This window comes from Dermochelys coriacea, chromosome 3 (assembly GCF_009764565.3).
Source record: "Dermochelys coriacea isolate rDerCor1 chromosome 3, rDerCor1.pri.v4, whole genome shotgun sequence".
NCBI lineage: Eukaryota > Metazoa > Chordata > Testudines > Dermochelyidae > Dermochelys > Dermochelys coriacea.
The window spans coordinates 83,365,611-83,386,313 of record NC_050070.1 but is presented as its reverse complement, the minus strand read 5'-3'; the positions used below and the strand labels follow the sequence as shown (position 1 = coordinate 83,386,313).

The 20,703-nt window shown below is 43.0% G+C and overlaps 1 protein-coding gene across 2 annotated transcripts in view; it reads left to right on the top strand.

Moving 5' to 3' along the window:
• SEC63 (SEC63 homolog, protein translocation regulator) overlaps positions 1-20,703 on the top strand; it is a 105,860-nt gene that overhangs the window by 45,964 nt on the left and 39,193 nt on the right. For both annotated transcript variants that reach the window (XM_038395244.2, XM_043510771.1), the window contains exons 6-8: positions 6,691-6,749; positions 7,945-7,995; positions 13,351-13,459. In XM_038395244.2, the coding sequence (XP_038251172.1) occupies positions 6,691-6,749; positions 7,945-7,995; positions 13,351-13,459 (219 nt within the window). The remainder of the gene's footprint in view (positions 1-6,690; positions 6,750-7,944; positions 7,996-13,350; positions 13,460-20,703) is intronic.

Here is a 20,703-nt window from a genome sequence, read left to right as displayed (position 1 = left end):
TGGATGCGTTATTCCTCGACTTTACCTAAGCTTTTAATACAGTCTCCAACACTATTCTTGCCAGCAAGTTAAAGTAGTTTGGGCTGTATGAATGGATTATAAGGTGGATAGAAAGCTGGCTAGATCGTTGGGCTCAACAGGTCGTGATCAATGGCTCCATGTCTAGTTGGCAGCTGGTATCAAGCGGAGTGCCCCAAGGGTCAGTTCTGGGGCCGGTTTTGTTCAGTATCTTCATTAATGATCTGGAGGATGGCGTGGATTGCACCCTCAGCAAGTATGCAGATGACACTAAACTGGGAGGAGAGGTAGATATGCTGGAGGATAGGGATCGGATACAGAGGGACCTAGACAAATAAGAGGATTAGGCCAAAGGAAATTTTGATGAGGTTCAACTAGGACAAGTGCAGAGTCCTGCACTTAGGACGGAGGAATCCCATGCACTGCTACAGATTAGGGACCGAGCGGCTAGGTAGCAGTTCTGCAGAAAAGGACCTTGGGGTTCCAGTGGACGAGAAGCTGGATACGAGTCAACAGTGTGCCCTTGTTGCCAAGGTGGCCAATGGCATTTTGGGATGTATAAGTAGGGGCAATGCCAGCAGATTGAGGGACATGATCATTCCCCTCTATTCGACATTGGTGAGGCCTCATCTGGAGTACTGTGTCCAGCTTTGGGCCCCACGCTACAAGAAGGATGTGGAAAAATTGGATAGCGTCCAGCAGAGGGAAACAAAAATGATTAGGGGACTGGAGCACATGATTTATGAGGAGAGGCTGAGGGAACTGGGATTATTTAGTCTGCAGAAGAGAAGAATAATGGGGGATTTGATAGCTGCTTTCAACTACCTGAAAGGGTTTCAAACAGGATGGATCTAGACTGTTCTCAGTGGTAGCAGATGGCAGAACAAGGAGTAATGGTCTCAAGTTGCAGTGGGAGAAGTTTAGGTTGAATATTAAGAAAAGTTTTTCACTAGGTGGGTGGTGAAGCATTGGAATGGGTTACCTAGGGAGGTGGTGGAATCTCCTTCCGTAGAGGTTTTTAAGGTCAGGCTTGACAAAGCCCTGGCTGGGATGATTCAGTTGGGGTTGGTTCTGCTTTGAGCAGGGAGTTGGACTAGATGACCTCCTGTGGTCCCTTCCAACCCTGATATTCTATGATTCTAACACCAAATGTATTCAAGTGGAAAGATTGTAAAAGAAGCTCTATTAAGATAGCGTTAGGGGTCTGCTATATACCCCAGGATCAGACTTGGATATGGATAGAGATCTCTTTAATATTATTAGAGAAAAATATATTTTTGGGATTTGTGCCATAATGTGAGACTTTAACTTCCCAGGTATAGATTGGAGAATAAATGCACTTAAGGTCTAATAATAAAATTTCTGCCACAAACTGGGGGGGGGGGGATTCTTCCCCATCCCACATGTGGCATTTAGTTAGGCTCTGAGTATGTGAGCAAGGTGCAGCCCAGGCACTGGAGAGAGAGAAGGCTCAGTGTTACTTCAGAACCCTAGCCCACCCTGCCCAGTGTCCCATCTCCAGTCGTAGCTGTCCCTGATGCTTCAGAGGAAGTAGATAAGTGTGCATTTAGGATTTAATAATAATTTCTCCTACAAGATGGAGCTGCATCAATTGGAAGCAACAGACAAGAGAGTTCTGGAGGTGTGGGTCAATCACATGATGGCTGAGCCACCAATGTGATGTGGCTGTGAAAAAGGCAAATGAAATCCTAGGATGCATCAGGTGAGGGCATTTCCAGTAGAAATGGAGAAATATTAATGCCATTGTGCAAGGGACTGGTGAAGACCTTATTTGGAATACTGTGTATAATTCTCATCAGCCATGTTGAAGAAAGATTAATTTAAACGGGAACAGGTGCAGAGAAGAACTACTATGATCACCTGGGGAATGGAGGGTCTATCTTACGTGAGAAGACTAGAAGAGCGTGGCTTGTTTTAGTCTAGCAAAAAAAGGTCGAGAAGAAGGGATGTGACTGGAGTTACAGAAATGGGATGAAATTCAGTAATACAAAGTTCAAGGTTCTGGAACAGCCTTCCAGTAGGAGTGTGAGGACAAACAACTTAATTAGCTTTGAAAGAGAGCTGAACAAATTTGAGTGTAATTGTATGATGGGGTTACTTGTGATGGTAGGGAGCGGGGCTCAATTCCAATTTCTTATGTTCCTAAAAGCTCATGCTTCAGAGTTTCAGCCAGCCACATGCTAGAGTAAGGATGGGATTCCTCTCCTCCCCCTCAGTGTACTCAGCTTTTTTTATCTTCCTCTGAAACATCAGGGATGGTCACAGCTGGAGATGGGACATTGGATTGAGTGGGCCAGGGCTCTGAGGTCACTCCAAGCATTCTGTCTCTCAGGTGCTTGGCTGGCTGGTTTTTGCTCATGTGCTCAGGGTCTAGCTGACTGCTCTATGTGGGGTTGGGAAGGAAATTTCCCCCAGGTCAGATTGGCAGTGATCTTGAGGAGGTTTACGCCTGATTTTGCAGCATGTGGGTCACTTGCCAGGGTTATCTAGATATCTCACTTGATCATTTCCCTGCCATTCCACTGGTGCCCTGTAGTCTCTCCTAGTCTCTGCCTGTGGTGCTTAGTAGTCTAGTCTCTTGTGGGCAGCAGTATTTTAGTCTAATTTCAGTTATTGGGTTTAGTGTGTGAGTGGTGGGTGGTGTTCGTGGACTGGGTGGGATATGGAGGTGGTCAGCTAGAGGCAAGGACTGTAGAGACTCTAAAGGGAGGCACTCTCTAGAGCACTTATCCAAAAAGAATGGATTGTTGACTCCGGAACCTGTGCCAGGTCCATCGAAACCTAGCACTGTAGTGTCCTTACAAACACACTGTGGTTACAGATCAGTACTGGTATCAATGACACCAGAGGCATATGCAGCCACAATAGAACTGCTTAACCTCTTGGTACCTGTGTCCCTAGGAGTGCAGGAAGGTATCCAGTCAGTACCAATTCCTTGGTTCCTACACCGCTTTGTCAGCAGCATGCAGTATCATTACCATTCAGCTTTCGGTACTTCAGAAGCCAGTGCAATTGAGGAACAAGCCAGCAATGATATCCCTAATACCACCATCTCTGGGATCTGGCCACCTACTTCCAGTTCCAACGGGCTCTGCTCCCCCACTATCAGAGGACTCAGTGTTGTGATCTTTTGTGTCCCTGTCTAGGTGGGATGCATAACCTCTGTCAGAGATTTGGAGGTCACAGATCTCACAGCAATCCCAGTAGTGGCTGCCTCTTAGGAGGCAATGGCATAGATAAGGGTGGATCCCAGGGCCATATCCTCCTGCTAGGACGTCTCTTCACCCACCTCAGTCAGTTTCCTTAAGGGTGTACTGAGAGCATCAACATCACAGGCAACGTTCTCTGGTGTTAAGGATCAGAATCAGTACTGAGCAGCTAGAAGTTGCTTGGGCAGCTCCCTCACCAAAGACACAGAGCTGACATTGGTGTTGCATCATGTTCTTTATCACCAGATAAACCTGTAGAGTCAGTAAGTGACTCGCCATCAAAAAGTAGGGGTCCCCATGTTCCTGTACCTGGATGATTGGCTGGTCAATGCTGGTTCCAGACTCGCATGCTGTCCAGTGTATCCATCATCCTGTGCACATTCGGTGTGCTGGACCTCCTAGTAAACTGGGACAAATCAATCCTGAAACCAGTACAGAGAATAGAATGTATTAGGGTGGTCTTACACTCTATGAAGGTTTGTTTACCGCAATTGAGGTTCAAAACACTATGGGGCTTATTTCTAGAATTGAAGGCACATCCTCTGACCATAGTGTGCAGATGCCTCAGATTCCTGGGACACATGGCAGTGTGTGCCTGTGCAGTGCAGCTCATTGGACTGCACCTCAGAAAGCTGCAAGGATGGCTTGCTTCAGTGTATGCCCCATTTAGACACAGTGGTTTGACTACCAATGTTAGTTTTGTCTCTGGATTGGTGGATGGACCCTCAGAAAGTCTGATGGCCTCCTTCATTCCCCACAAGCAACGCTCACTTTAGTCACAGGTGCATCATCCCTGGGTTGTGGGAGAGTGGAGGCACATGAGATCTGTAAGTCTTCAGAGAGCTAAAGACTCCCGTAAATATCAGGGAATTGCAAGCTGTTGGTCTTAACCTGTTCAGACTTCCTTCCACATATCAAGGGGAAAAAAATTGTCTAGTCTTATGTGACAGCACAGCGACTGGTTTGATGTAAAGAGGCAGGGAGGAGTGAATTTTTCTCAGCTATACCTGTGTGACTTTTGCATAGCCAATTTGATTCACCTCAGAGCTGCTTGCCTTCCAGGGGTGCAGAATACTTTGTCAGATCAGATGAGCACATCCTTCTCCATTGGCCATTAGCGGCTGCTGAGTCCCAACATGGCCAGATCCATCTTCCAGCTATGGGGGACTCCCCAAGTGGACCTTTTAGCAACAAAGGCCAATAGGAAATGCCATCAGTTGTGTTCCCAGGGAGGTCTCAGCAAGACTCATTGTCAGATACATTCCTGCTGTCCTGAAAGAACTCCATCCTGTATGCCTTTCCTCTGATTCAATTACTGCTCAGAGTTTTGTCCAAAATCAAGCAAAACCGTGCTCACCTCATAGCACCTGCATGGCCTCAGCAACACTGGTATTGGATTCTGCTACCCTTGTCACTCAGACCTCCACTCTCTCTTGGACCCAGACGTGATTCATAGGGCCATAGGCACCTGCTCGACCCCAGCCTGCAAGCCCTCTACTTGACAGGTGGATGCTCTATGGTTAAAACTGTTAGAGCTTGCTCTAAGTATGTTCAGGAAGTACTTCTGAGTAGTAGATCTGGTCCCAACAGAAGGATGTCTCTCTGGAACACGCTCCCATCAGTCACATATTAGATTACCTTTTACACCTAAAACATCAACTTCAGCAGTTACCTGTATCAGATGTACCTATGTCAGCTTTCTACCCTTTAGTGGATAGTAGATCCCTTTTTCCCTAGCCCCATCACCATTAGGTTTCTAAAGGTTTTGGACAGATTATACCCACGGTATGTGATCCTATTCCTTCATGAAAAGAAAAGGAGTACTTGTGCCACCTTAGAGACTAACAAATTTGTTTGAGCATAAGCTTTCATGAGCTACAGCTCACTTCATCCGCTTATGCTTAAATAAATTTGTTAGTCTCTCAGGTGCCACAAGTACTCCTTTTCTTTTTGTGAATACAGACTAACAAGGCTGCTACTCTGAAACTATTCCTTCATGGGATCTGAACTTGGTGTCGGCAAAATTAATGGGGGCCATCTTTTGGACCTCTTGTAGCTTTTCTTCTCTGTGTCTAACAGAGGTGGCATTTTTAATTGTGATTACCTTGGTAAGGAGCATGGATGAGTTGACAGCCTGGGTATCTGAGCCTCCCTCTACAGCTTTTCTTAAAAATAAAGTTTACCTCCACTCTCACCCTAAGTTCCTGCCAAAGATCGTGTTTAATTTTCACATTAACCAGGGAATTTATTTACTCACTTTCTTTCCAAAGCCTCACTCTTATAGAGATGAGGAGACAATTAATTTGTTAGATGTGATGGGAGCTTTAGCTTTCTACGTGGACCTATACTAAGTTGTTTAGGTATTCACTAACAAATAGTGACCATAAACAAAACTGCATTGAAGGACCAGCCAGTCTCTGCTCAAATGATTTCATCCTGGATTTCCTTGTGTGTTCGTTTATGCTACAAGTTGGCTAATGTGACTCCACCAGCTAGGTGTTGTCCCATTCAACTAAAGTGCATGCAGCATCACCAGTTTTTCTGACTAAAGTACTTATTCTGGACATTTGCGAAGTGGCATCTTGGTCATCAGTGCATATGTTTGCTTCTCATTATGCTGTAGCCCATCCGTTCAAGAGATGCACCACTTTTAGAAGTGGTGTTCTCCAATTTCTATTGAAGTAGATCCCAAGCCCACCTCCAAGTTGTTCTGCTAGTGAGTCACTTAGTGGAATAGATGTGTAATCACTTGAAGTGGTTGCCTACCTTTCCATAACTATTCTTCGAAATGTGTTGTAAATGTCCATTCCATGATCCACCCTCCTTCCCTTCTCTACTGCAGTCTATCTGGTAAGAAGGAACTGAGGGGGACTGGGGACAACTCTGCCCTCTTATACCTGTACACAGTGGGGTACGATGGCGTGGGGCACTCAAACTGCCTCGATGAGTATCACTGAGGGAAAATGTTCTGACAACTGTGCACAGAGCACACATACCTATACTGGAATAGACGTGCAACACATCTTGCAGAACAACAATTATAGAAAGGTAGCTAAGCATTTTTCCCCATCAAGATATTTACTGTACTGTATGTGTTTGTACCAGTGGAAGCATTGCAAATCTGGACAACTGTATTAAATTGCTAATTTTTCTATTCACCTGTTCTCTTTTGATATATTTGTATATTTTGCATATAGTTATTGAACCAGAATAGTTTTGGTGAAATTTTCAGAGCTTCAGAAACTCTTATCAGTTTTCTGCATCCTTGAGTAGACATATTTCCAAAACCTTTTTTTAGTTTACTGAATTTTAGAGTTTTATTGTTTAAATACTGACATGGATACAAGTTCCCCCTCTTCCCCCCCCCCCCCAAAAGTCCCTGTGATTTTAAAAGAATCCCTTGCCATTTTATAACAGGTTTGTTTTCTCTTATTCTCTCTAGCTACGAGCTTTGGTATTGCATTGCCAGCTTGGATTGTGGATCAGAAAAATTCTCTCTTGGTGAGTTAACGTAACTTTGTGTAATATTCCATGACACAGCCTCAGACATTAATCCTGCAAATATGTTAAGCCTATACTTAACTTTATGCATGTGAGTAGGTATTGATTGATCAGATGTTTCTTCTTTCAAGCCTATCACTCATTTAGAGTGTATCATTGTTCTCTGTTTCCATGGAGAAAATTTCAGAATAAGAAGTGATAAAATAGTTTAAATGTAAGCTTTTTGGGAGTAGGGTGTTAACACATGCAGAAATGATGTTGACATGGTAGCCTGGTCATATCTTCTGTAAGTGTACATTTGCTATTGCATAGAATAGCTTAAATCATAGTCCTAGGACTGGAAGGGACCTTGAGAGGTCATCTAGTTCAGTCCCCTTCGCTCATGGCAGGACTAAGTATTATCTAAACCAGGGGTTCTCAAACTGGAGGTTGGGACCCCTTGGGGTCGCGTGGTTATTACATGGGGGGTTGCGAGCTACCAGCCTCCAGCCCAAACCCTGCTTTGCCTCCAGCATTTATAATCGTGTTAAATACATTGAGTGTCTTTCATTTTTAAGGGGGGTCAGAGGCTTGCTAAATGAAAAGGGTCTCCAGTACAAAAGTTTGAGAACCACTGATATAGACCATCCTTGACAGATGTTTGTCTAATCTGCTCTTAAAAATCTCTAATGATGCGGATTCCACAATCTTCCTAGGCAATTTATGCAAGCACAGAATCAAATATACACATGACTTCAACTTATTGGTCTTTATATAGAGATATAATTTCTATTCAACTTACTGTACCCTAGCAATTGTGCACCCACAGTTTAAAAATCCTTTCTATTACATTACATTGCTAGATGTTAGTGCTGACCCTTACCTGCTTGCTCAAGAATAGAATAACTAGGTGCCTTTCCTTAAAATCACTACTTAGCAGACAACTTTTGGATAATTAAAACAACCCACCCAAGACAACAGATGGGCATTTTAAAGAACTTACTCATACAAAACACTTGCTATATTTAATTGGTGAAAATTTCTGAGTGAGATCTTGCTTCTGATCCATTTAGTTGTAGCCTTCAAAATCATAAATCTCAAGATGGCTCCTAGAGCGATAAATTTTGCTAATTAATGCATATGTATGTAACAAAACTTCTTGTTTGAAATATAGTTAGTAATAGACTTGTGTACATCAAATATCTTTCTTTCTTAGGTTTTGCTGGTATATGGACTAGCATTTATGGTTATTCTTCCAGTTGTTGTGGTAAGTATTACCTAAACTAAAGGGAAAAACTTTATATTTATGAATGGGGGGGAATGAGGAGCTCAAGTCTTACTCCTAAGACATCTTTGTGTACAGTCTAGTAACTGTTTGCTTCCATTTAAAGTGCACTTGCAGAAAAAGCTCTTATGAAAAAAGATGCTCTGCCATGATGCTTAATTCTGTTGAAATTCATGACCCATTGTTTGTAGAATTTGCCCATCCCTTTGTCCTGCATTTTTATGTATACACAGTATTGTCAGCCTCAGTCAGAAGTCATGAGTCAGGTCCTCAGAATATTAGCTGAAACATGAAATGTTAAAAGAAAAGGAGTACTTGTGGCACCTTAGAGACTAACAAATTTATTAGAGCATAAGCTTTCGTGAGCTACAGCTCACTTCATCGGATGCATTTGGTGGAAAAAACAGAGGAGAGATTTATATACACACACACAGAGAACATGAAACAATGGGTTTATCATACACACTGTAAGGAGAGTGATCACTTAAGATAAGCCATCACCAACAGCAGGGGGGGAGAGGAGGAAAACCTTCCTATCTGTCCTATCTCGGGGCCTCTCCTTTTGCCCCTCCACCCCCACGAACATGATACAGTTCTGTGGTGACCTAGAATCCTATTTTCGACGTCTCAGACTCAAGGAATATTTCCAACACACCTCTGACCAACATATTAACCCACAGAGACCTTCCTGCCAACACTACAAAAAGAAGGATTCTGGGTGGACTCCTCCTGAAGGTCGAAACAGCAGCCTGGATTTCTACATAGACTGCTTCCGCCGACGTGCACGAGCTGAAATTGTGGAAAAGCAGCATCGCTTACCCCATAACCTCAGCCATGCAGAACACAGTGCCATCCACAGCCTCAGAAACAACTCTGACATCATAATCAAAAAGGCTGACAAAGGAGGTGCTGTCGTCATCATGAATAGGTCGGAGTATGAACAAGAGGCTACTAGGCAGCTCTCCAACACCACTTTCTACAAGCCATTACCCTCTGATCCCACTGAGAGTTACCAAAAGAAACTACAGCATTTGCTCAAGAAACTCCCTGAAAAAGCACAAGAACAAATCCGCACAGACACACCCCTGGAGCCCCGACCTGGGGTATTCTATCTGCTACCCAAGATCCATAAACCTGGAAATCCTGGACGCCCCCTCATCTCAGGCATTGGCACCCTGACAGCAGGATTGTCTGGCTACGTAGACTCCCTCCTCAGGCCCTTCGTTACCAGCACTCCCAGCTATCTTCGAGACACCACCGATTTCCTGAGGAAACTACAGTCCATTGGTGATCTTCCTAAAAACACCATCCTAGCCACTATGGATGTAGAAGCCCTCTACACCAACATTCCACACAAAGATGGACTACAAGCCGTCAGGAACAGTATCCCCGATACTGTCACGGCTAACCTGGTGGCTGAACTTTGTGACTTTGTCCTGACCCATAACTATTTCACATTTGGTGACAATGTATACCTTCAAATCAGCGGCACTGCGATGGGTACCCGCATGGCCCCACAGTATGCCAACATTTTTATGGCTGACTTAGAACAACGCTTCCTCAGCTCTCGTCCCCTAATGCCCCTACTCTACTTGCGCTACATTGATGACATCTTCATCATCTGAACCCATGGAAAAGAAGCTCTTGAGGAATTCCACCATGATTTCAACAATTTCCATCCCACCATCAACCTCAGCCTGGACCAGTCCACACAAGAGATCCACTTCCTGGACACTACGGTGCTAATAAGCGATGGTCAAATAAACACCACCCTATATCGGAAACCTACTGACCGCTATTCCTACCTACATGCCTCTAGCTTTCATCCAGATCATACCACTCGATCCATTGTCTACAGCCAAGCGCTACGATATAACCGCATTTGCTCCAACCCCTCAGACAGAGACAAACACCTACAAGATCTCTATCATGCATTCCTACAACTACAGTACCCACCTGCTGAAGTGAAGAAACAGATTGACAGAGCCAGAAGAGTACCCAGAAGTCACCTACTACAGGACAGGCCCAACAAAGAAAACAACAGAACGCCACTAGCCATCACCTTCAGCCCCCAACTAAAACCCCTGCAACGCATCATCAAGGATCTACAACCTATCCTGAAGGACGAGCCATCGCTCTCTCAGATCTTGGGAGACAGACCAGTCCTTGCTTACAGACAGCCCCCCAATCTGAAGCAAATACTCACCAGCAACCACACACCACGCAACAGAACCACTAACCCAGGAACCTATCCTTGCAACAAAGCCCGTTGCCAACTCTGTCCACATATCTATTCAGGGGATACCATCATAGGGCCTAATCACATCAGCCACACTATCAGAGGCTCGTTCACCTGCGCATCTACCAATGTGATATATGCCATCATGTGCCAGCAATGCCCCTCTGCCATGTACATTGGCCAAACTGGACAGTCTCTACGTAAAAGAATGAATGGACACAAATCAGACGTCAAGAATTATAACATTCAAAAACCAGTTGGAGAACACTTCAATCTCTCTGGTCACTCGATCACAGACCTAAGAGTGGCTATACTTCAACAAAAAAGCTTCAAAAACAGACTCCAACGAGAGACTGCTGAATTGGAATTAATTTGCAAACTGGATACAATTAACTTAGGCTTGAATAGAGACTGGGAATGGATGAGTCATTACACAAAGTAAAACTATTTCCCCATGGTATTTCTCCCTCCCACCCCACCCCCCACTGTTCCTCTGATATTCTTGTTAACTGCTGGAATTAGCCTACCTGCTTGTCACCATGAAAGGTTTTCCTCCTTCCCCCCCCTGCTGTTGGTGATGGCTTATCTTAAGTGATCACTCTCCTTACAGTGTGTATGATAAACCCATTGTTTCATGTTCTCTGTGTGTGTGTATATAAATCTCTCCTCTGTTTTTTCCACCAAATGCATCCGATGAAGTGAGCTGTAGCTCACGAAAGCTTATGCTCTAATAAATTTGTTAGTCTCTAAGGTGCCACAAGTACTCCTTTTCTTTTTGCGAATACAGACTAACACGGCTGCTACTCTGAAACATGAAATGTTAAAAAATTGTTAGATTCTTTTCATCTGCCTCTTGGTATTTGGCTTTTTAGGATTCATTTTGTCAGGCTTTTCTCTGAAATTCTGAGGGATAAAAACTTTTAAAATGGAAGTAGAGATTCTCAGGACTCCAAGAGCTGAGATTTTAAGAAAAAACATGGACTATCCTGAACATTTACAACAGTGTATATATTCTGCTGCATAGCTTCTCTCCTTATTCCTCACAATTGGGGAATACCTTTCCATCTATGGCATTTGAAGTTAATTCAGGGTTGTTGCTGAGCCTCAACCTTGAACTAAGGCCACTGGAATTACTTCCTCCAGGGATGGAACAAGTTGGTAGTCAGTTTCTCTTGATAACTTTGTTTTATAATTTTAATTTGTATTTATTTTTGTGTAGTAACAATTTTATTTCAACTTTCAGTTTTGTATGAAAGTGTGTTCGTTCTCTCTCCCTCCCTCGGACTCTCCCTGTGAAAACTCCCTTTGTGCTGTCCTTTCTCCATGCATAGAGTTTCATATGGAATTTTGAGACTCTGGATACTACTGCACATGGCCAGCTTATAGGCAGCTCAACTCCACTGCTACTGATGGCAGGTGGCTACTGAACTAGAGAATGGGCTGGGGAGAGACTATGCTTCTGCTGACCTTTATCTGCCCAACAGAGCAGCACTAGATTGTGGCAGGATGTAGGAGGTGGGGGAAAGTGAGCAAGTGGGGAGTACAAAGTGAGTGTATGTGGTAGAATGAATACACTTGGTGATTATTTTTATTATTTGTATTACTGTAGTACCTAGGAGCCTCAGTCAAGAACCAGGACGTGATTGTGCTAGGTGCTGTAAAAACACAGACCAAAGGACTGTCCCCACCCCAGAAAGTTTACAATGTAAATATAAAACAAGAGAGAATAGTTGGAGATAGGTGGGGGTGCACAAAGGAAACAATGAGACAATATTGGTTATAGGGAGGTGGGATTTAGGGAGGGGAGAATACTTGGGCTAAGGGTATAGAGAGAGGAGATGGGAGGATAGGTGAAAGTAGGGGTAAAGAAAAGAGAAGGCAAAAGCATAGGAAACATAAAAGGGAGGATTGGGCACCATTTTCTCTTTCCCCTATCTGGAGGATTGGGCACCATTTTCTTTCCCCTATCTGTCACATAAACACTCCTCCCTTAGAACAAGTAGTATTCGGTTTTATTCCCCTTTGAAAATCTGGTCACACGAGAAAGAGTTCATGCTGCATATCTGAACTATTTTTGTTTAAAAGTATTTTAAACATTTGCACCAGTTTCAAAGGTTCAGTGGGACCTTTATGAATCTAAAGGTTTGAGCAGGGGGTTGGACTAGATGACCTCCTGAGGTCCTTTCCAACCCTGATATTCTATGATTCTATGAATCTCGGTGTACAAATTCGTCAGACTATTGAGCTTAACCCATTTTGACCATTCATATTCTATTGATATCATTGTAAAGCTGTCTTGGCCCATCAAAGACCTTAATTGGCTTGTATAAAAACTCTGTTCTGCAGAAGCCAAAGTAAAGGGCACAGTCAAGATCATGCACTGTAAATGTGTGTGGAGGGACTGAGAGTAACCTGTGGTCTTTAGGAAACTTAGGTGACTAGCTTTCGACTCTAGTGACTGGTTTGTATCAGTTTACATTTTCAAGGCCGTCTCTGCAAGAAAAAGAGCTAGAAAAATTAAAAAAACATAAAAGCTGAAGTTGTTGTTTACATTTGAAAGTCCCCCAAATGTGGAGGAAAGGGAAGTGTGGCTGTAAATCTCCTAGGCTAGCAAAGCTCAGCTGTGATGCTAATACATTAGATAAAAATAAATTTTCAGAATTATTTTATACATAAATTTATACTGTTATAGATTTCTTGAACAAATGCAAAATAGTTAGTTTCTAGTCAATTTCACCTTCTGGTTGACATGAGCTAACACAACCGTGTAACCTTTTGGTTTATAAACACTTCAGGGGGTATTTTTGGTAACTTTTAAAATGTTAGAATGACCTTTAGTCTTAGAGTTGGTAAAAGCTGATCTTTAGAAAACTGAAATTGAACTGACATTGTTCCATCACAATGTTATGTTAAAAAGACAAATTCAGACTCTGTAGGGTGAATTAATTTTTTTTTGTATTGGATATGAATATAGGAGGTTGGTTCTGAATAAATCCTGAATTGAAAAGCAGTTTAGTTGTTTTAATGTATTCTAGTATTTGATAGTTATAATTAAAAGTTTAATCCTTGACACCATATATCCTTATTGAATGTCTTAGGGTTCTTGGTGGTACCGATCAATACGCTACAGTGGAGATCAGATTCTCATCCGCACAACTCAAATCTATACATATTTTGTTTATAAAACGCGAAATATGGATCTGAAACGTAAGTAAAAAAGGTATCTGAAAAAACTGGGTGAAGTTGGTTAAAGGTACAGAGTTGCCTTTAACCTCCTTGGGGACTCACTCTTCATTTGAATACCTCATTGCTTATATGGTTGGTTAAACGGAGGCACAGAAGGTTGGTTAAACGGAGGCACAGAAACTGAGTTGTCCCTGGTTACATATTGAGCCACTGCCAATTAGGATTATAACCTAGATCTCCATGCCCTCTTTACTCCTGCTGTAAACATGCTGTCCCTCCATAAGCTTACTGTTGGAAAAATTCCAAATACTAGAATCCTGGGGACCCAGAGTATTTTTAAACATTTACATTACCAAAGAGTTAAATGTAGAATTGGAGGCACCAGACATAATATCCGAGCCAAAGTTTGTCATTGTAAATATCTGCTCTGAAAGACTTACACCTTGCTTCATGCCAAAACATGGAATGTCCTTTTCAGATGACTTGTTCATTCAATGTATATGGTATGCCTAATTTTCTGTCTACTTAAAAAAGACCCAAAAAACTCTTTAGAGGTGAAGTCTGCAGAACTCTCACAATGGGTCTAACCCCTTGGAGGCAGAATCGGACCCGTCAATCAAAGCAGGGTGACAGTTACTGCGCCCTTGAAGAGCTGGTTAGGTCTATAATCATCTGTCTACAATGGCTGAAGGGTTTATCAGATCTGCTAGAGCAACCAGAAAACACAATGATTAAAATGGGATCCTCTTTATTCTTAATATTTGACTTCCTGGATTCTAAGACTTACTGAGGTGGTGTTGTTTAGCCTTGGGGGCTCTGCAACAAGATTGCTGGAAACACCCCTTTTGATACTCCGGTAGCTGCTGTGGAAGGTTGTCTGGCAGGAACACCTCACAGGCAACCAGAGAAATAGAAGATTTCAAGGAAGAGCACAAAAGTGCCTTCGTTAACTGAACCGTGCTCACGCCATGGGTTGGCCACGTCCCACTGCTTTTTCACTCTCCTCCAGCTGTAGAGGAATGAGAGAGAGAGCAGCTCAGACATGGAGTAACAAGCAGGCTGTAGGGGGCCTCTGGGCAGACCGCTTTCTTCTGACCATTTCCTCTGCACTCTTTAGCAAGATGTTATTCAGCCCTTATGAACCATTGCCTTGCTCACTTTGGGATTTAGCGAGATAACAGGGCTTCCCTATGTGAGGGTTTCCTCTGGCCCTCTCTGAACCTCTGTAAAGTTCAAGGAGCCTATTAAAGGTGTGTCTTCACAGCACAGTTAGCTTTAATATTACCCCTAGCTTGGCTCCTGTCCACACACACACACATCTCTAGCTTGAGTTAAATGATGCTTTAAGATCAAGCTAGTAATACAGTGAAGATACAACGGCTTGAATTACAACTCATCGTCTAATCCACTCTGCTAATCCAGTCACTGTGTGATGTCAGTCAAATCATTCTGTGTAACTCGAATGTTGTTTTGAAGTGTGGTTGCTCTCACTGGAGCTAGGCTAGCTCAAGTGCAGTTAGCTTGAGTTAGCACACACGAGCTAACTTGCAGTGAACTCCACCCATTAGAGATCATCTCAAGAGTGAACTTTTCCAGAGTTGCACTTATTTCTGTAGCACAGGAGCAGTTCTCTTTTCAGATTCCCTTTTCACTGATATCCTATTATCTTAGAACATGGAGGCCACTCTCCCTCTGTGCTACAAGAAATGGGGGAAACCCTGTAAGGTCAGGGAGAAATGTGAAGATACTCAGCAGTAGGAAGTTTTTATCTGAATTTCTTGTTCTACCTAATAACCTGTGAATTAAAGTTTTTAAAGGAAATAGTTCTACAGAGCAGCTTCGGAAGCATCTCAAACTGGGTAGGTCTTCAAGGGGTGTGGCTACTCCCTGCCTGTCGTAATTGACAAGTCTGGTTCTGCCTCTAAGGAACTGCAAGCAGGGGTAAGATGCATTGTAATGGATCTACAGTCTGTCCTGCTTGAAGAAAGGAAATTTTTGAGCAAGTTATGATATATTTTTCTATACTCTGTGATATGTCAAAAGACAAACGTCCTAGCAATACAATAGAGAGAAACTAAACTCTCCCTGCTTAACCCATGCCCTGAAAAAAAGCCCAGAGGAACAGATATACCGTACAACGTATACCAAAGGCAGAAAGGAAAAACTTATTCTGTTGGGCTAACTGGGGAAATAGAGTAGAGAACCCTTCCCTGAGAGAACCACGCCTCCAGATTCACAAAACTAGCGACAATTATCTCAATCATCTAAGCCAGTGGTTCCCAAACTTGTTGCGCCGCTTCTGCAGGGAAAGCCTCTGGCGGGTCGGGCCGTTTTGTTTACCTGCTGCGTCTGCAGGTTCGGCTGATCGCGGCTCCCAATAGCCACAGTTTGCTGCTCGAGGCCAATGGGAGCCGCTGGAAGCAGCACAGGCCGAGGGACCGTTGTCAGGTAGAGGTGGTGAGCACAATTTTCTATCTAAATCAGTCTGATGGGCTCTACTAAAGTTTATCATCATCTGTTTACTATTACCATTGCATTGAAGCACCTCACAATCTAATGTATTTCACAATATACTCATGAAGCAGAGAGGAACTACTATCCCCATTTAAAGATGGGAAATTGAGGCACAGAGAGGCCAACTCACCCAAGGTCACACACAAGTCTATGACAGAGCAGGGAATTGAACCTACTTTTCTTGAATCCTGTGTTAGCACTCTACCCAGAGGACCATCCTAAATGGGATGAAATCCGCATCATAGGTGAAGAGGATGGCATGTGTGTCAAAATAGACACAAGTGAATAAAGAAGAAAAGAGAGTTGTGAAGGGCCTTGAAGTTGAAGACAAGAAACTTGAACTCACTGTGGTGGCAAACTAGCCTCTTCTCTGCCTGAGTTCTCTCCCCCCCCATCTGTAGAGGATATATTGATACTTATGCATCTTTCTGTAAAGTGTTTTGAAAACTATATAGCAAATGTAGTAGTAAATGTTACTACTAAACTGAATTTTGTGAGCCCACTCTGTTTATAGATTCATAGATATTAAGGTCAGAAGTGTTTGTGCGTGTGTCCTACAGTGCTGCCTATGCATCTTCTTAGTAATATTAAAATGTTTCTTTTCTCTCCCCTTTCTTGAGGATTAAGGGACTAAGGGAAGAGATGAGTTGATCATCACTGTGGGGAAGGAGGATACTTTATGACTAAGTGTTTTAAATCAACAGAGTTGCTTTTTTTTTCATGCGAAGGTCCACAGATCCATTACAATAGGTACTTCAGGATGCTTGCAGGTTAGGGGCAGAACCAGACTTTACAGTCCCTGGCAGAAGGGTAATACCTCATCTCCTGATGTTCCCTCCAGTTTTTCTGATTCTACAGTGGCTGCTGGCTCAGCCATACTTCCCTGCTGCAGCACTTTTCTGAAGGAAATTCCAAATTTTATATTAAAAATTCTAGGCCAGTGGTTTTCAACCTGGTGTCTGCAGACCCCTGGGGATCCACAGACTGCCTAAGGTTTTCAAAGAGGTCCGCACCATTCATTTGAAATGTTTAGGGGTCCACAAATGGGGGGAAAAGGTTGAAAACCATTGTTGTAGACTAATAATTCAGCTCAGTAACATGTCTGTGTAATGTCCAGCCATGTGCTATGACTGCATTTGCCTTTTGTGGGATTGTCCCCTCAGCTCTGCTTTCCCTTCAGAGGTATTTGTAGCAGCTGGTGCTCCTGTAGGCTGCAGGGAGAAAGGTAGGCCAACACAAACCAGAGGTGAAAAAAAGGGTCTTGGTCTCCTTTTTCACCTTACTCATATCTGAGATTTCCAGAGGAAGCACAGACTTATCTGTCCCATGCGGATCCCATGTCATTAGGCTTGGCAAGATTTGACTTAAATTAACAGAAATTGGTAAATATTGATTTCAGCTAACACACTAAAATCAACAACAAAAAATCCATTGGTAACATTTGGCTTGAGTGCAGGACACCTACCCCCACCTTGTGCCTGTAGGGATTGGTGTTGCTGGCCTCGCGGCAGTTCAGAGAACCCTCTGCAGCCCCGCTGTCACAAGAGTGAGAGAGAAGTGCAGTGACAGCGAAGCTGCAGAGGGCTCTTTGCACTGCTGCAGGCCTGTGACACTAGATCCCTGAAGGCACAAGGTGTGGGGAAGGCTGTGGCCCCAGTGGAGCAGAGCAGAGTCCCCATGGGGAAAAATAAGGGGAAATAAATGAATAAATAACATCAGCCCTTTCTCCTTTTCTCACTTTCATGGAGTGCAGCAGAGTGGATAATCCTCAGTGCCCAGTTTCCCCTGCTCACCTGTACAGAATACAAAATGGGAATAAATGCAGAAAAAGACCCAGTCGTAGTCTTGTGCTGATTGCTCTAGTTGTGTACCTCCCCACCCCATAAAGTGAATTCTTGTTCCTTAAGGAAGGAAGGGTAGCAATCCAGAACAATTATAGAATCAAATAGTAAAATATATTTAAAACAAAGAATTGAAGACACTTTCAGGCAAGAGTGCATTAAGTATTATGAAACTACACTTAGGAGGTGTGCAATTGCCCTAGACAAGATCCAGCTCTATATTCCCATCTCACATATCCTGGGGAGGAAGCACCCAATGTCCAGAAGACTATCCATTGGAGCTGTGTAAGAATGACTGGAACAGCTTTTGTTCCATTCGCTGTCTCTCCAACCCTTGGAAAGGCTATATCATAATGGAAATCCGCCATCTACTTCAGATTGGAGCTGATGCTCCCCATCCTATTTTTAGCTTCAGAGAATCGGACAAACAGCGCAAGGCCCTGTCTGAAACATCTAAATAAGTTCCTAAAGGAAGATTGTCTTCACAGCATTTCTGTTTTACCATTCAGACAATTCTTATGTTTTGTAGATGAACGACAGCCTTTTTATTTCCCTGACTTCAGTTGCTATCATTTGATCTTACATGAATCAATACGCTTTGCAGCATCATGGTAGCAATAATATTGGCTTTCGCGAAGATGGAAGTTCTGTCTTCCTGGATGAAGTTCTGCTCGGGGTTCTGTACAGAGAGAAAGCCGAAGTAAATACACTGGGTAATACAGTTCCTGGGGTATCTTGTAATCTAGACAGTCTCTCTCTCTCTCTCTCTCTCTCTCTCTCTGCGAGGGAAAACAATCATAGGCTTGCGCTGAGGAAGAATACTATCTCAGGTACAAGACCTCATCTCAGGAGAATGTTAACAGAAGATGAAGATGGCCATATTGGAAAACAAGTGGTTTAACAAACAAAAATTCAATTCTTATTGAAGCCTATTGGCAATTCTGATCTCAGACCGGCATGCTTCAATGATCTAGAGTTCATATGCTACCTATCCAGTAATTCCAGGCATCCTCTACATCTTGCTCTGTCTCATCTGTTGGCAGAGATCTAGCTCCAATTGTTTGTCTGCTGCCACAGCTGTTGAATGTAGAGAGTCAGATTTTTATTTTAAAGAGGTATTTTCAATTCAGTTCAGGGAATGGGTACCAGAAAGAAAGCACAGCTGCGTGAGCTGCAACACAGCGAGCTGCAACCATGAGCTGCAACACAGTGATTTATTGAGATCTCGGGGGACTGCTCCTTTCATGGATAGCAGATCTCTTCTGGTTATGACAGGGTTTCATAACTGGGTAGAATACAATGGACCCTACCCCTCTGAGAAATTCTCCTGTCCTGAGTGGAGCAAAGTTTCCTATCTCTGTGTACTGCCCACCTAGGGCGAGATGAACACCAAGATATACACGGTGGATGTCAGATTAGCACATGGTTCCTACACCCAGAAATATCTCTCTCATCGTTAGTCAGTTAGTTAAGCTAGTGATGGACCTCTTTGCATCTGGAAACAACTAATAAAGTGCACTGTGCCCTCTCTTTGTGTCAGGACCTGGGATATGAGGTGGTGAATGACCTCTCATAAAGTTGGACAAGGTCCCAACTATGTGTCTATTCCCCTTTTTCCACTGCTCCCCAGAACAGTACAAAAGCTAGAAATGAGAGAGTAGCACTGATACTGTTTCAGTCTTTCTAGCTGAAGAGATTATAGTTCTCAGGTCTGATTAACCTAGGATTGGATCTTCAGATATCTATCTCACAGAGATCTGAAATTGCAAATCTAATCCTTCATCTGGGACCAGAGAGAATACTTTAACATGAATACCTGGATAAAGTGACTGTTGCTTTCATGCACCTCGGAGAGAAAGCAGCAAAAAAGAATTTATTCTTCTAGCTGGTACATAGTTTACCATGTTAAAGCAGTGAAACATACTGATAAGTTCCTCCAGGAGGGCTTTATTGTGGGTAAAAAGGTGAAGTCTCTGTTGTATAATGTTCCCATGTTGTTCAGAAAAAGGAAGCTATGTACAAATCCCAACACTAGATGCTTCCTGAAGGCATCAATCACATTCTGCAAGATCAGAGGAAAACCGTAGAACTTCCTTCTGCTCCTTACAGCAATACCCAGATCGAGCCCCTGAGGAGGTGTCGTCATATTTCCTATCCAGTAGAGTAGGCATTCTGATGGCTGCATTCTTCAGTTAGCTGAGTGTTTGTCTGAAGTCAGAAGATATCTCCAATGTACTTCAATTCAGACAGGTAGTCCTCACCATTGTCAGCATTCATTTCCTAAGTAAATTCAAGAAATATTTCTCCTTTGGTTAAGCATCAAAGTACAATCCTTAGGAGCACTAACACTCTGAGATTAATCATGTCTCCTCTGTTGAGATCAGCTAGATGGCCATATGACCATCAATACATAAATTCATCTAATTCTGCATATTGAGCTTCGAATCTTTAGCCAAAGCCATTTCCTTTCATTTGGCAGATGTCTTCCCCGGGCACTAAAGTATGAAGAAGATATTTATATATAATCTACCTCATTTGGGATATCCACATTTAAAGGCTGATCCTACAGTGTGCATCCTGGAGAGACACTATCTAAATCCCATTGTAACAGTTCTGTAGACCTTAGCGCAGAGAATAATATGAAAATGTATCTGTTCACCTGAAAATTTTCCTTCGAGTAATAAGATCCACAGGTTTGCCCCAACTTGAAGACAAATGGATCATCCAGAATAGAGATGGAAATTGACCTCCAACTATTTAGGTGTGGTCATTAGGTGGAATTTACCATGCCCTGTAGCAGAAAAAATTGTTTTTTTCCTCCAAAGTATAGTTAACTCTCTAATGTGGGAAATTAGTATTGAAAGGACATTTTCAGGGAAGAATGGCTAAATCTTCCTGGCTTCATTGAAG